A 15,393-nucleotide genomic window follows, 5' to 3' on the forward strand; every position below is an offset into this window, starting at 1 on the left:
AAAATGCCCAGCTTTGGGACAGGCAATGAAGTGAAGTGTTAGTCATTCAGTCGTGTCTGACTCTTTGTGAGCCCATGGACTGTAGCCCTCCAGGCTCCTCTGTCCATGGGATTCTCCAGGCAAAAATACTGGAGTGGGTTGCCATTCCCTTCTCCAGGGGATCTTCCCAACCCAGGGATCAAACCTGAGACTCCTGCATTGCAGGCGGATTCTTTACTGTCTGAACCACCAGAGAAGCTCATGCGACTTGGGTTTGAATCCCAGCTCTACAGTTTAATAGCTGTGTAACATTGAGTGAGTTCTATACACATGAAGACTTGATTTCCTCATCTCTAAATTGAGAATTACAGAACCCACCGCTCCCTCCTGCCTCACTGTGAGAGCGAGATTAGCTAAGCTGTGTCAGTTACCTGGATCTGAGCAGGTCTTCACAGCCTGCCCCTTCCTTCTATTTTCACACTTCAGAGGAAGCTGGGCATTGTGGGCTGAGGTTATGAAAAGGAGGAATTTGAGCCAGGCCTACAAGGGATGGAGAGGAGGAGGGGAAAGGAACCGACATTTCAGATCAGTGGACAGAGTAGATGAAAGGAAAAGAGCAAGAAAAGTCAACTCTTATGTTGCGAAGAATCAGTCCATTGCAGCCGGGTTGAACAGGTCTTAAATTCCAACCTAAACAGTTTGAAATTTATCCTATAAACTACAGGAGCCACTGGAGGGTTTGGGACAAGGAAGTCAGTCCCTTGTTGAGGTGGCTTGCGGCCCAGCCTTTGCTCATCCATGAATTCCAAGATACCCAGGAAAACAATTTTTAAAATAAAATTGTAATGTGGACTAAGGCAATGCTTCTCACCTTAGGATCTTGTTAAATAGCAGATTCTGATTCACGGGATCATGGAGATTCTGCATTTCTAACAAGCACTCAGGTGATGTTGACGTTGTTTATCCATGAACCTCACCTTGAGTAGCCAAGGCCTAACATATTTTGGCTTGCTGTCTTTATTACTAATTATTATTCTTGCAGCACATGTTGACTGAGTAGCTATTCTGTGTCAGGCACTATGCGAGGCCCTGAGTAGAAAGGGAAGAATCAGACATGAACTCTCTTTTCTAGAAGCTCACAGTCTAATCTTAGATGAGGCATAGCCCTAAGCAACTGTAATTCAAGATAGAGAGTGATAAATGCCATATTTTAGCTTCAGATAAAATACTGTGACAGTTTAGTGAAAAGAAAGATTGTTCCAGTTGAGGGGGAAATTGCCTAGTGCTTAAAGAAATGAATAGAAGCTTCTTTTTCTTATTATTAAGCAATGAGTAAGAACCCAGACTTTAGAGTTAGATTTTAATCTTAACTCTACCTCTTACTAGACATGTGACTTAATTAATCTCTTAAACCTCCGTTTCCTCATCCATAGAATGAAATATAATAATAGCAATGCTTCTGGAAGGATTGGATGAGAGAATGTTTGTAAACATAGTACCTAATAACTGGTTCTTAGTTCATTATAAATGGTGGCTCTGGTGATTATTATTGTTTTCAACATTTACTTTAAAACTTAACATGGGTCTGTTTGGCCCTGAGGATATTGTATTTGTTGCACAATTTTGTGATCTCTTTCCAAGGTTAAGTGACAAATGAAAATGGAAAAACCTCGAAGGGAATTTCCAAATCCAAGGAAACCTCCTTCTCAATGCTGAAAGAATTAGTAACTAGTATTTGACATTTTTTGTTTTGTTTTTATTGGGCAAACGGTTTGCACTGGGAAGACTTGGCTTGGCTGAAGATGTAGCCAAATGCTCCTAATAACAGCCCCATTGAAAGGGAGTTCCACTCTATTTACAAGCTGATCAAAATGGTTTTACCACCCACTGGCTCCCTTGAGGTCATCTGCTTGTGTGATGCTGAACATGAAATAAGTCAAAGCAAATTTATAATCCTAGAGACCCAGATTGTCAGAACTCAGAAGGATGTTACAAACCACCCAGCCCTGGGGGGACCAGACAAATGATGCTCTGCATCTCTCTATGCCTTGGTGCAATCCCCACCCACTGGTCATTCCTTCAACCAATATTTAATGAAGGAATATTACAGGGTCCATAGTAAGAGAATAAGGTACATCAGGGGACCACAGACACATCAGGAACTAACAGAGGAGGCTGCTGGGCTTAACAACGAAAGGTCTCATTTCAACCCCCCTCCCCCCTTACCTGCAGAGAGCCTTGAACAAGCGCTGCCTTCTACTTACAGCTCTGTTTCTTCATCTGAAAAGTATGGATAATCCCACTTTGCTCATAGAACTGTCATGTGGATTATATTTAAATAGAACATTAAAAAAGTGTTTTTTGGTTCATTTTTTTGTCTTTTAAATAATATTCATTGGATTTTTCCCAATTACAAAAGTAATTCATGTTTATGGAGAAAATGTTGGAAAACACCAAAAAGCCCAGAAAATAAAATTTCACCCATAATTTCAACACCGAAGGATAAACACAGTTGATGTCTCCTTTCATGTCTGTTTTTCCAGTCCTTTAGACACATCAGCATGTGTATTTTGTTTCCCCATGAATTGTATTGGAAGTGATTAACAGCCTCTGTAAGGGCTTCTTGGATTCATATTCAAACTCTGCCCCCATTAGCTCTGTGACTTGGAGCTAGTTCCATTCCCTCAAGTGTAATAGTCGTGGCCTCCAGGGAGTGCCCTTAGGTTGGACTCCCAGACACCAAGGAGTCCAAGCGGGCAGAATGGTGCCCCCTAGAGCCATGCAGGGTGCAGTCATGCTGAGCTGTCTTAGCAACAGAGCTGGTTGAAGAAGTAAAAAAGGGTGTAGAGATGGTTAGGCATTTGGCCAGTGACTGACACAGAATTTGTTGTTGTTGTTTAGTCACTCTGTCACGTCCAACTCCTTTGTGACCCCATGGACTGTAGCCCATCAGGCTCCTCTGTCCCTGGGATTTCCCAGGCAGAATGCTGGAGGGGGTTGCCATTTCCTTCCCCAGGGGATCTTCATAGTAGCTGCTGCTACTGCTAACTCGCTTCAGTAGTGTCCAACTCTGTGCGACCCCATAGACTGCAGTCCACCAGGCTCCCCCATCCCTGGGATTCTCCAGGCAAGAACACTGGAGTGGGTTGCCATTTCATTCCCCAGGGGATCTTCATGGTAGCTACTATTCCACAAACCTTGTGGTTTTGAAGAGTGGGGATTCACTGTTCAGATTCGTTGAATAGCACCTTAAGGATGACCCACCCGGACCATGGTCCAGCCAAGAAGTACTTCTCCTTGTGCTGATCCTGCTTCATTTTAGCTTTTGGATCCTTGTACTTCACGGTCCCTCTAAGTCACCCTTCAGCAGGCAAAGCCCATGTGATATGAGTGGGCTCACTGCACCATCTGCTTGCTGCTTTATCCCTTTCCTCTCAAGTTCTCCCTCTTACTTGCCCCACCCAGATGTGAAGCTTTCAACCCCTCCAAGCCCTTTCAGAGGTGTTGTCTCATTTGATCTGTTTAAAAAACCTCAGTAAGAGACTAACAAGAGGCATCCTAATGGAGCCATGGGGCCTCCTACAAGTGGTTTCCCAGAGCTGTGCCCACAGTGCTGCTCAAAATGACTATGGATCTGAGTGCAGTGCAAGATGGCTTGAAACGCCAGCCAGAGATGGCACCAACTGAATCACATATTCAGTCAGTCAATCAGTGAACAAATATTTATTTAGCACTATTATGTGCCAGGGGCTGGGTTCTCTAGTGAGGAAATAGTCCCTGTTCACTTCTCTTTCAATCCTTCAGGTCCTCAAAGAGGAATGAATGCCCCTCAGTTTAAAGCCAGCAAGTTTTCAACACCCCTCAACCTGAGCTAATCTCCCTCTTTGAAAAAGAGAGGAGGCTCAGACACACTACACTATGGAGTCATCCAGAGCTACTAATGTTTTGTCTTCATCTTCTTTTTCTCTGCCATTGCATTCTGTTTATAGCAAATAATGCAGGTTTTTAAACAGTAATAAAAAGCTTTCTTTAAAAAAAAATTTAGATACCAAAAGTGAATTTATTTAGAGAAAAGCATTAAGTAATGGGTGGTCCAAGGAGTGGAGTGACTGATGCTTAGGAAGCTCTAGACTTGAGATGGGTGAGGCTTAAACCTTTGAGGGTTGCTGACCCCATCAAGCCCATGATAGCTATGGATTCTCCCCCAGAAAATTGCATGAATATCACATACAGTTTCATCAAGTTCCAGAACCAGCTGCAGCCCTATCCCTGGGCCTGTACTGGGAAGAGCAGCAGGGTGAGAGTCCTGACACCTGCTCTGCACAGGAGAGCTCGTCTTCTTCTGCATTTCCTTCATCTTGGTAGCACTAGCACTGGCAGCAACAGCAGCATTGGCAGTAGTAACGTAGTTGTGTTTGCAGCAGTCGAATAGCTGTACTTACTGAGTACTTTTAACATGCCAAGCACTTACCAAGCCTAAGCTCAACTCATCCATTCAGAAAAGAATTATCACCATTCCTGTTTTCCGAGAAACAGAGCTCAAGCAGCTTCTCCAAGTTCACTCAGCTAAGAAGTCAAGGTCAGCACTTGAACCCAGGTGTACCTGCCTGTGTTCGCTGCTCCTGCTGCTAAGTCGCTTCAGTCGTGTCCAATGCTGTGCAACCCCGTAGACAGCAGCCTACCAGGCTCATCCGTCCTTGGGATTCTCCAGGCAAGAACGCTGGAGTGGGTTGCCATTGCCTTCTTCAATGCATGAACGTGAAAAGTGAAAGTGAAATCGCTCAGTCGTGTCTGCTGAACAGGTCCTTAATCACTGAGCTCCACTGTCTCGATAAATGTTTTTTTGGATCAAGTGAAGGACACTTAAACAGGTTCTGGCTCTCGTACTGCCATTCACCAGCCAAGTGACCTTGTAAAAGTCACTCACCCTGACTGACCTTCCCTTAAGGAAGAAGATTTCCCAGTTCTGCCAAGCCATGATGCTAAGACGCAGGGCTAAGGCGCGTGGGAACATTTCATGGGCAGGAGATGTGGAGCCAGGCTCAAGGACATGCACTGAGAGTTGGTAACCCTGGCAAAGAGCAGACACCGGCCTTACTTCCAGCAGAGAGAGCAGGCTTCCAGAAACCTACATTTCCCATTGATATTTGCTCCCTCTTTTAGCATCTTCGTGCTCGTTGCTCAGTTGTGGCTGACTCTTTGCGACCCCATGGACTATACTCTACCAGTTCCTCTGCCCAAGGGCTTTTCCAAAAAAGAATACTGGTGTGGGTTGCCCTTTGCTTCTCCAGGGGATTTTCCAAATGACCCAGGGCTGGAACCTACATCTCCTGTGTCTCCTGCATTGCAGGCAGACTCTTTATCCACTGAGCCATCAGGGAAGCCCCTTGCCATCTTCACTGGCACCCAAAGGTCCGTTTTTGTGCCCAGAGAAAAAAGGATTCCTGTCACCAACATGCTTTCGTGCCCGAGGAGGCTTGGCACCTTCCCTAATTAATGAGGGCTCTTGGCTCCCACCAGGGCATGCTGGTGTTGCAAACAGAGCCCCTAATCCCGATGGCTACTGTGCTGCTGGCAGGAGAGAGAGGAAGGAAGGGGCCGAAATATGTGTGGAATCTGAGGCGCGTGGCAGTCCAGCCCCTGACCCGCACTGCCCCTCTGTGGTGGGTCTGGAGAAGCAGGGATGGGCAGGGCTTCTAGCGCTGGGCTTATAAAGACTGTGAATGATACGGCTGGACAGGACTTGGATCAAACCACTCAACTAAAGGAGGGAAACTATGTCAAATTATTAGGTAATGAACCTGAAACTAACATAATATTGTCCATCAACTCTATTTCAGTAAAATAAATAAATACATTTTTAAAGGAGGGAAACTGAGGCCCAGAAAGGGAAAGCAACTGACCCAAAATGATACATCAAGTTAACAAACATCGATTTCCTGTAATTAGATTTCTAGCCTAATGAGTGGTTTATAGGAATAAGTATCATTTGGTTAATTAGCATTAATGCAGAGTTGATTTAGGTGGCAGGAACCTGGTACCCAGCATGCTAATAAGAGCTTTACATGTTTTATCTTGTTTAATCCTCAAAACAACCCAGGGAAGGTGATACTCTTATTAGACCCCTTTTACTGATGAGGAAACTGAAGAAGCTTAGGGATAGTATGAAGCTTGCTCAAGGTCACGGGTCTGGTGAGAGAGCCAGGATTCCATCCCAAGAGTCAGAGTCTAATAAGAAAAGGGCAGTCCCTAGCAGAAGTCACCGAGGGCTTGCTCAAGGTGGGAGAGCCATTCTGGTCTGCTGGAGGACGAAATAAAGGAGAATGCAAATGGAACAAGAGGGCGGGCAAGGTCATTATGCAGCTCCCAGATACACGAGGATTCAAAACTGACCACACCACAAAGTTGTGGAGATGTGGGGAAAATATCACACTCATTACACAGTCAATTGGGATAGTAAATTGATACAGCCAGTCAGAAGGCGGTTTGGCTAGCTGTCAGGACTTGAATGTGGAACCTACCCAGTGATTCCTCATGAAGAATGTTACCCTGCAGAAACACTCAAGTGTGCAAAAACACAAGATGCACGAGGCTTTTCATTACTGCAGTTTGTAGTAGCCCGAAATTGAAAATCACCTATCTGACTACTATCAGGAAAGAGTTAAGTGAAATACTATATATCCAGACAGCAGGATGTAATGCTGTGACATGAAGAAATGTCTTTTATATATTCTAAGTGAAGAAATAAATTTGGGGAAAGGTATGTGTATGACCCCATTTTAAAAATCCATCTGAAAGGATAAAAACAGAACTGTTGACTCTGGTCCTATCTACTTGAGAAAGAATTTTCACTCTATATTATATAGATTCTTTTTGTACTGTGTAATTTAGCAGGTGTCACTTTTTTAATGTGACAGGTTTTTTTAGTAGAAGTTTAGGTAATTTATAATATTTGTTACTTTCAGGTATACAACAAGGTGATTTGTTTATATATATATATTCTTTTTCAATTCTGTTACATTATAGTTTATTATAATCTATTTTGAACTGTGGTGTTGGAGAAGACTCTTAAGAGTCCCTTGGACTGCAAGGAGATCCAACCAGTCCATTCTGCAGGAGATCAGCCCTGGGATTTCTTTGGAAGGAATGATGCTAAAGCTGAAACTCCAGTACTTTGGCCACCTCATGCGAAGAGTTGACTCATTGGAAAAGACTCTGATGCTGGGAGGGATTGGGGGCAGGAGGAGAAGGGGACGACAGAGGATGAGATGGCTGGATGGCATCACTGACTCGATGGACGTGAGTCTGAGTGAACTCCGGGAGTTGGTGATGGACAGGGAGGCCTGGTGTGCTGCGATTCATGGGGTCGCTAAGAGTCAGACATGACTGAGCGACTGAACTGACTGAACTGATTGAATATAGTTCCCTGTGCTATACAGTAAAGCCTTGTTGTTCGTTTATTTTATATATGGTTGTGTGGATCTGTAAGTCCCCTTCTCCCAATGTAGCCCTCCCCTGCTTCCCATTTAGTAACCATGTTTGTTTTCTGTGTCTGTGAGTCTGTTTCTGGTTTGTGAATAAGCTCATTGGGTTGTTGTCTTACTTGGCTGCTCTGGGTCTGAGTTGCGGCACACAGGTGCTTTAGTTGCAGCGCGTGGGACCCAGATCCCTGACCTGGGATCAGACCCAAGCCCCCTGCACTGACAGTGCAGTCTTAGCCACTGAATCACCAATGAAGTCCCATTTGCGTCATATTTTAGATTCCACATATAAGTGATACCATACAGTGTTTGTCTTTCTCTTTTTGACTTATTTCACTTAATATGACCATCTCCAGGTCCATCCATGTTGCTGCAAATGGCATCATTTCATTTTTTTTTTAATGACTGAGTAATATTCCTGTGTGTGTGTGTGTGCGCACATGCATGCGTGCCCACCACATTTTCTCATCCATTCATCTGGTGATGGACACTTGAGTTGCTTCCATGTCTTGACTATTGTAAACAGTGCTGCTGTGAACATTGGGGTGCAGGCATCTTTTTGAATTAGAGTTTTCATCTTTTCCAGATATATGCCTAGAAATAGGATTACTGAATCATATGGAAATTCTATTTTTAGCTTTGTGAAAATATGTGTATTGTGTGTTAGTCGCTCAGTCGTGTCCAACTCTTTGTGGCCCCTGGACTATAGCCCACCAGTCTCCTCTGTCCATGGGATTTCCCAGGCAAGAATACTGGAGTGGGTTACCATTCCCTTCTCCAGGGGATCTTCCTGACCCAGGAATCGAACCTGAGTCTCCTGCATTGCAAGCAGATTCTTTACCATCTGAGCCACCAGGGAAACCCTCTTTTTAAGGATGTGAGGTTTTTTGAATAGTCTTAATTTTTTAGAGCAGTTCTAGGTTCACCTCCAAATCGACAGGAAGGTACTGTGGTGAACCTATATTGACACATAATCGCCTGAAGTCCTCAGTTTACATTAGGGATCAATCTTAGTGTTGTACAGTTTATGGGTTTGGACAAATGTATAACGACATATATCTACCAATATAGTATCATACCAAAAATTTCAGTGCCCTAAAAATTCTCTGTGCTCCCCCTATTCATTCTCCACTGTGTCACTTTTATAATAAAAATATAAAATATTAATAAAATGTAATAAAAATATTCTTTCCCTGGAATGGAAAAGAAATAAAGACATGGTTTCTGCCCAGAAGGAGTTTACAGTATGAGTGGTAAACAAGGACTTAGCCAGCCCTGGGATGGCTCAGCAACATTAACAGACAAACAATAAAATAACAGAATAAGATCTGATTGTATATGTTCCGAGGAGTACAGAATAAAGGAGTCACTCTGAGTCAGGTAGGGTTAATCAGCAGAGTTCCTGGAGGATGGCAATGAATGGGCCAGGATATAAAGTATATTTGGAAAATGGCTACCATTTATCAATTTTCAAGGTGCCAGACCCCATATCAAGTGTTTTAACATGGATATTTTCATGTATTCAGAATAATCCTATGAAGCAGATGTTATCCCCAATTTGTGGATAAGAAAATTTAGCCTGAGAGAGCCAGTTAACTTTTCAAAAGTCAAACAGCCAATACTCCAAAAAAAGGATGCAAAACCAGGCCTCTGTGATTGCAAACTCTGAGCTCAAGTCACCAGGCCACATTGCCTAAATTGGCTAAAGGCAAAGCATGACCTTCTCAGAGGAACAGGCATCTCAGGGAGCCCAAGCTCAAATTATGGCTGTAAATGAATGCCATGAGAAAATCAACATCATCCCCCTTCCCTTTGGCTGAGCACATCTCAGCCCACTGGTCCTTGGAGAGTGCTTGGTAAAAAAATAAAGACAAACTTCCAGCCCATCTTTATCCCTAACAAGGTGCTTTCAGTGTGATGCAGGTGAAGAAGAACCTAGGGAGAAATGCCATATGGCACAGAAGGAGAGAATGGCATTTATGCCCCTATCATAATGCTATGTGTGTTCCGGTGCAGTGAACTGCCCCCTCACAAGCCTGTGGACTGCCACAGGACAGAAACACCCCTAATGTATCCCCACAGTTTGGCCTCATGCCTGACACTTAGCAGAGCTCCATATTTGTGGAATTAATGAATGAACAAATGAAAGAATGAATGTATAAAAATGTAAAAAGCTACCACTCATATGCTGGTGTCCTGATTCATAATATGGGACCAACTATAGTCCCTTCATCTAGAGATTATTGTGATCATTAAACTGGTGAATGGTGTAAAGGGTTTAGTGTAGGATCTGCATAAAGCACACACAATGTGACTGATGGTTCTGATGAATATTAGCTATTAGTATTATTGTAATTCGTGTATCCTTTAAAAGCTGGTCCTTCAAGATACAGCCCCGTTAGGCCATTTTACTACCATCTTCAACAGGGTTGGCAAGCAGAGTTACAAGTCTGTCTTCAGCAAGGATGCTCTCCTGCTCTGGACCCTCCCCACCTTTGCCACAATTGTTTGTTCCCCACCAGCTCAATCCCAGGCCTTAACATGTCCTCATGGATGGTGTGCCTACCTGTGCATATGCTCACCAACATTTACCCTCCAGAGTAATGCACAAGGTTTCCAACTGTTAGCTCCCTCTCTCCACTTCCCAGATTTATTCTCCAGGTTCCCATTTTTTTCAAGACCATTTTAACTATTCCCTTTAGACTCTGTGACAGAAACAAGACCATCCACATGGGCAGAAAGAACTCGCCCCATCATGGATACTGGGTGTCCACATGTCATATTTGCATTTCCACTGGAGCCTTCTATCCAAAGGATAATCTTGGACAGTCAGTTCAGTCACTCAGTTGTGTTCAACTCTTTGCGACCCCATGGACTGCACCATGCCAGGCTTCCCTGCCCATCACCAACTCTCAGAGCTTGCTCAATCTCACATCCATCGAGTCGGTGATGCCAACAGTGGGACCAAAACCCAACGGTGCAGACCTTTTCATGAATCAGACCACGAGGTGGCGCCCTCATTGGCCTCACCTAGCCCTAACCCAGAGTTGAGACGTCAACATACTTATAGTTAACACTAGATGGCACTAGTGGCAAAGAACCCGCCTGCCAATGTAGGAGACGTAGCAGACGCGGGTTTGATCCCTGAGTCGGGGAAGATCCCCTGGAGGATGGCATGGCAACCCACTCTAGTGTTCTTGCTGGAGAATCGTATGGACAGAGGAGCCTGGTGAGCTACAGTCCATAGGCTCACAGTCAGTCACGACTGAAGCAGCTGGGCGTAGATGCAACAAGTATGGATAACCCTCTTTCCAAGTTTAATCCCTCTCTGACTTAACCCTGCAGCAGGAACCCTGGCCAGCCACCATCCCTCTATCGCCAAGCAGAGAATCAGGAGGCTCCCTGTAACAACAAGCCAGAGCTCAATAATCAAGAAGGTCAAGTACTGCAGGGGGAAAACTCAAGTGCAATCCAAAATAGGGATTCTTACGGCATCTATGCAACAACTATGGGATCTTCAGCTACTTTCTGGGTCTCAGTGTCTCCATGGATCAAGTGAGGAAGTTGGATTTCGAGATTTGCTACGATTTCTCCCACTCATACGCTCTTCCTTCAAATGGATTCAAAGGTGATCTCAAAGACCAGGCTCTTAGGAAGCTCACAGTGTAACAGAGGAGGTTAGACAGGAATACGAAAGTCACTGTGCTACAGGTGGAGTGGCTGGTTTAGGGACATGGTTTGAAGTTACAGAATGTTCTGTGAAGTATAATTGCATTTTTAAAACATTTACATATGTATATACAACAAATATATGTTCATTTACATATGTATGTGTATCCACAATATTTACATGTATATATGCAAACATTTACATATGTATTTACATGTGTAGTATATACAACAGGAAAAAAATCTGGAAGTTTATGTACCAGAATGTGGTATCTCTACATTGAGGGTTTATTTGTGCTTTTAAAATATTTTTTCTTTTCTTTTTGCTTTTTAATAGCTTCTCATTTTTCCACAAAGGGAAATTAATAGCATTCAAAACAAACAAACAAAAATGTTTCATATTCAAACAGAATTGAGTTTAAATCCCAGCTATATTACAAACGTGCTATGTGGCCTGGGGCAAGTCATTTAACCTCTCCAAGTCTCAGTTGCCTTGTATTTAAAATGGAAATAGTTTTGAAATTAATTTTGCATTACATGCTTTTGGACCTCGATTCAGACGCATGAGTTAGTCATGTTTCTCAGTTATCGGCATCCCATCATCATAGGTCTAAGTCTGGCATCTCTTATTTTATTGATTTGTTTCCTTTTATTCCTATCTCCTATTCCCCTTTCCCTCTGCCTCACCCATAGACACCCATTTTGCATTTGATATGTATTTTTTAACTTCAAAGTGTTTTTGCAAATGAGTTTGATTGTTTGGTGTGTTACTTAAAAGATGTTATGTTATAAAGCTCATTCTGTTTCCTATTTTTTTTTTTTTTTTTTTACAAAGAACAAGGTATTTGAGATCTTTCCATATTGCTATTTGGACTTTTAGGTACTGCGTAATTGCTCTGCTATGCATGTCCAAACTCTACTTTTCCATAATTCGCAATGAGGGGCACCCAAGTGTTTTCCAACTCTGTCACCATAAACACCATCACCCTGAGCATAGTCACACATGGCCCCTGCTGACCTGTGTGAAAATTGCTGGGTCAGGAGCTATCTGTATACTTAATGGGATCAGGTCTTCACAGCCTGTGTCCGCCACCAGCAGGAGACTCCCCATGTTTCCACACCCCTGCCTGCACTTGGCACTATTGAGCTTTCTAATTTTTGCCAGTGTAACAGATATGTTCTCTCACTTTGTGGCTCTCACTTAATTTGACTGCCTAATATTTTGAGCACCTTGGCACATGCTCATTAGCCCTCCAGTTTTCTATTTTGTTGAAATTGCCTGTTCCTTTTCTTTGCCCACGTTTCTGCTAGGAATGAATGCTTTTTCTTGTTGACTTGCAGGAGTCCTAATGTACTCTAAATACCAATCCCTTGACAGTCTTAAGACATTGTAAATATCTTCTCTGACTCTTGCCCCATAGTTTATCTTTTTGAAGTGTTAAGTCGTTTTTCTTCACCTCTCCATCGGTAAGACTGTCGTTTACCTTGTCTTCTTTTACCTTATAAAGGTTTACCTTTCACCTTTAGGTCTTTAATACATCTCATATTTCCCATGGAAGTACTTCATAGCATTCTGTGAAGGATAAAATAGTAGGTGAAGAACCAACACAGTGCCGTTCCAACAGCTGTACAAGAGCTATGTATAATTGTTATTATTATCATTCACGAAGAAACTGGTAAGCGCTATCCTAAGAACGTTATAGATACAGTTCTTTGAATCCTGTTTAGCTAAATCAGGAACGATTTTATGGGCGAAGGTGAAGAGATGGAGGTTGGACTTTAAAAAAGCATGTAGGAGTCATGTATTTTGAGATGGAACGGCAGTATTCCAGGCAGAGGAACTGGCCTGGGCAAAGGATGCAGGAGACAGGAATCCACCGGTTGACAGTTTGTGGGCAAATCACATGGAAGAGAGGGTCTGTCTGCTCACCGATTGTTTGTCTTTCTGCCCGTGCCCACCCCACCCCTTCCCCCTGCAGGCTCCCTGTTCTCCACCCTGAAGGCCCCCGACGCCGTGTTCAAGGTTGTCTTCTGGCTGGGCTACTTCAACAGCTGCCTCAACCCCATCATCTACCCGTGCTCCAGCAAGGAGTTCAAGCGCGCCTTCGTGCGCATCCTCGGGTGCCAGTGCCGCGGCCGCCGCCGCCGCCGCCGTCGGAGGCGCCTGGGCGGCTGCGGCTACACCTACCGGCCGTGGACGCGCGGCGGCTCGCTGGAGCGCTCTCAGTCGCGCAAGGACTCGCTGGACGACAGCGGCAGCTGCCTGAGCGGCAGCCAGCGGACCCTGCCCTCGGCCTCGCCGAGCCCCGGCTATCTGGGCCGCGGCGCGCCGCCGCCCGTCGAGCTGTGCGCCTTCCCGGAGTGGAAGGCGCCCGGCGCCCTCCTGAGCCTGCCCGCGCCCGAGCCCCCGGGCCGCCGCGGCCGCCGCGACTCGGGTCCGCTCTTCACCTTCAAGCTCCTTGCCGAGCCCGAGAGCCCCGGGACTGACGGGGACGCCGGCCACGAGGCCGCAGCCGACGTGGCCAACGGGCAGCCCGGCTTCAAAAGCAACATGCCCCTGGCGCCCGGGCAGTTTTAGGGTCCCCGCACACCGCTTCCTTTCCCTGGGGAGCCCATCATCGTGGGGGGAGGGCGGGCGAAGGGGGGACGGGAGTGTCGGCGCCCGGTAGATTCCGGGCCCCACCGGGAAACGGGGGGAGGCGGGCGGGAAGAGGGGCAGCTGCTTTTCTGGCAGGGGCATGGGTGCCAGGTACAGCGCTGAGAGCTGGGCCGAGCATGCTGAGAGCCTGGGGGACCCGACGCCGGCCGGGATATCCGTCTCTCTCTCTCTCTGTATATATCTAAACGAGTCCTTCTGTACATGTATTTAACTGTGGGGTCACGTGCGTGTGTCTGTGCGATGTGCGTGTATTGCGTGTGTGCGTGTGTGGGGCCGCCCGCGAGGGGGGCAGAGCGAGTGTGCGTGCGCCCAGGAGGCGCCGGGGCGCTGTGTGTCTCCTGATTTCTTACCTCTCAGGCCCCTCCTGTACTTCCCTGAAGGGTGTCACTTTGGCGGGGTTGGAAACAAAAGTCGGACATTAAAGGTCATTTCTCCTGTGCGGCTTTGAGTGGTTTGTGAATGCGGTGGCAGGTAGGCTCTTGACTTTCCTTTACCTTCGCGTTCAGGTATGCCCCTCTCTCCTGCCGACCCTGTGGGTAATGGTTGTGCTGGCCCCGGCTTGGCCCCGGTATCTGCCTTTGCTATTCCTGCCTTTAAGGGCTGCACTAATCTAACCCTGTGGCTGAAAGTGACCCCCTGGACTTGTCCCATAAATCCTGCTTGTCTGCTTTTGAGCCTTAGCAGTTGTAAATCCTCCTGCCGTGGGCAATGCCTGCCCTGGTCCAGATCCCCAGGACCCCAATCCTAGCTGGGGCTACCTAGGTGGGCCTGTCACCTGTGAGGGCTTGGGTCCCTTACCTCCTCCAACATCTTTGGACAAAACACTGCATTGTTAGCCTGTGCCCATGGAACTGGAAAAAGAAATCCAGACTGCAGAATTTTCTGGACAAGGTAAGGATCCATGTGTGGATACAACATATATGGGTGTAAGAACTTTCCTAAGCTCTGCTAACTGAAGAGCCTGCCTGGAAAAGAATCACTGAGGAAAGATTTGCAGAGAGGAGGAGCATACCTTGAAGAAGGTAACTTCTGTTCTATTCTCACTGCTGCTTCCAATTTAGTATATGACCTTGAGAAAGTCACATCGCCTCTGGATCTTGGTTTCCCATCTGTGTAATGTCAAGATTGATTCTAAGGTCTTTTCTGCCTCTAAAAGGCACTGGTTTGCTAAAAGAATAAAGGATGGGGAACAAAATAAGGAGCATTCTTCTTCCCTGAAATTGAAAAAAAAAAAAAACCCAAGAGGAAACCCCCTCAATCCCTTTCTCTTCCTGTTTTGCTTTTTCTATGTTGTGATTCATTAATTTTTTAAATGGCAGTAGCTTCTTCCAATAATATTAGCACATCAGTCATTTATCCTATAGATGATTGAAATAGAAAATGCCTTAAGAAGGGAGGAGCAGTCATTTATTTAGCTGAAAAATGTTAGGGTATCAGGCATGGCTGGATCCAGGAGCTTAAATAGTACTGCCCACTTGCTCACAGGCTCTTACTCATTGATCTAGCTTCCATCTTTTAGCTCTGCTTGTCTTTATAAGTTTCCCTTGTTTCCTTTCTCCAAATAGTTTTCTCACACCATTCTTATAACTTTAGCCCCCTCCCTAA

At 45.3% G+C, this 15,393-nt stretch overlaps 1 protein-coding gene across 1 annotated transcript in view; it reads left to right on the forward strand.

Annotated features, from left to right (window-relative positions):
* ADRA1B (adrenoceptor alpha 1B) overlaps positions 1-13,758 on the forward strand; it is a 61,370-nt gene extending 47,612 nt beyond the window's left edge. Inside the window, exon 2 of the mRNA XM_019965337.2 lies at positions 13,109-13,758. Within this exon, the coding sequence (XP_019820896.2) occupies positions 13,109-13,707 (599 nt within the window). The 3' untranslated portion in view covers positions 13,708-13,758. The remainder of the gene's footprint in view (positions 1-13,108) is intronic.
* Positions 13,759-15,393: the final 1,635 nt, after the last annotated feature.

This window comes from Bos indicus, chromosome 7, assembly GCF_029378745.1.
Source record: "Bos indicus isolate NIAB-ARS_2022 breed Sahiwal x Tharparkar chromosome 7, NIAB-ARS_B.indTharparkar_mat_pri_1.0, whole genome shotgun sequence".
NCBI lineage: Eukaryota > Metazoa > Chordata > Mammalia > Artiodactyla > Bovidae > Bos > Bos indicus.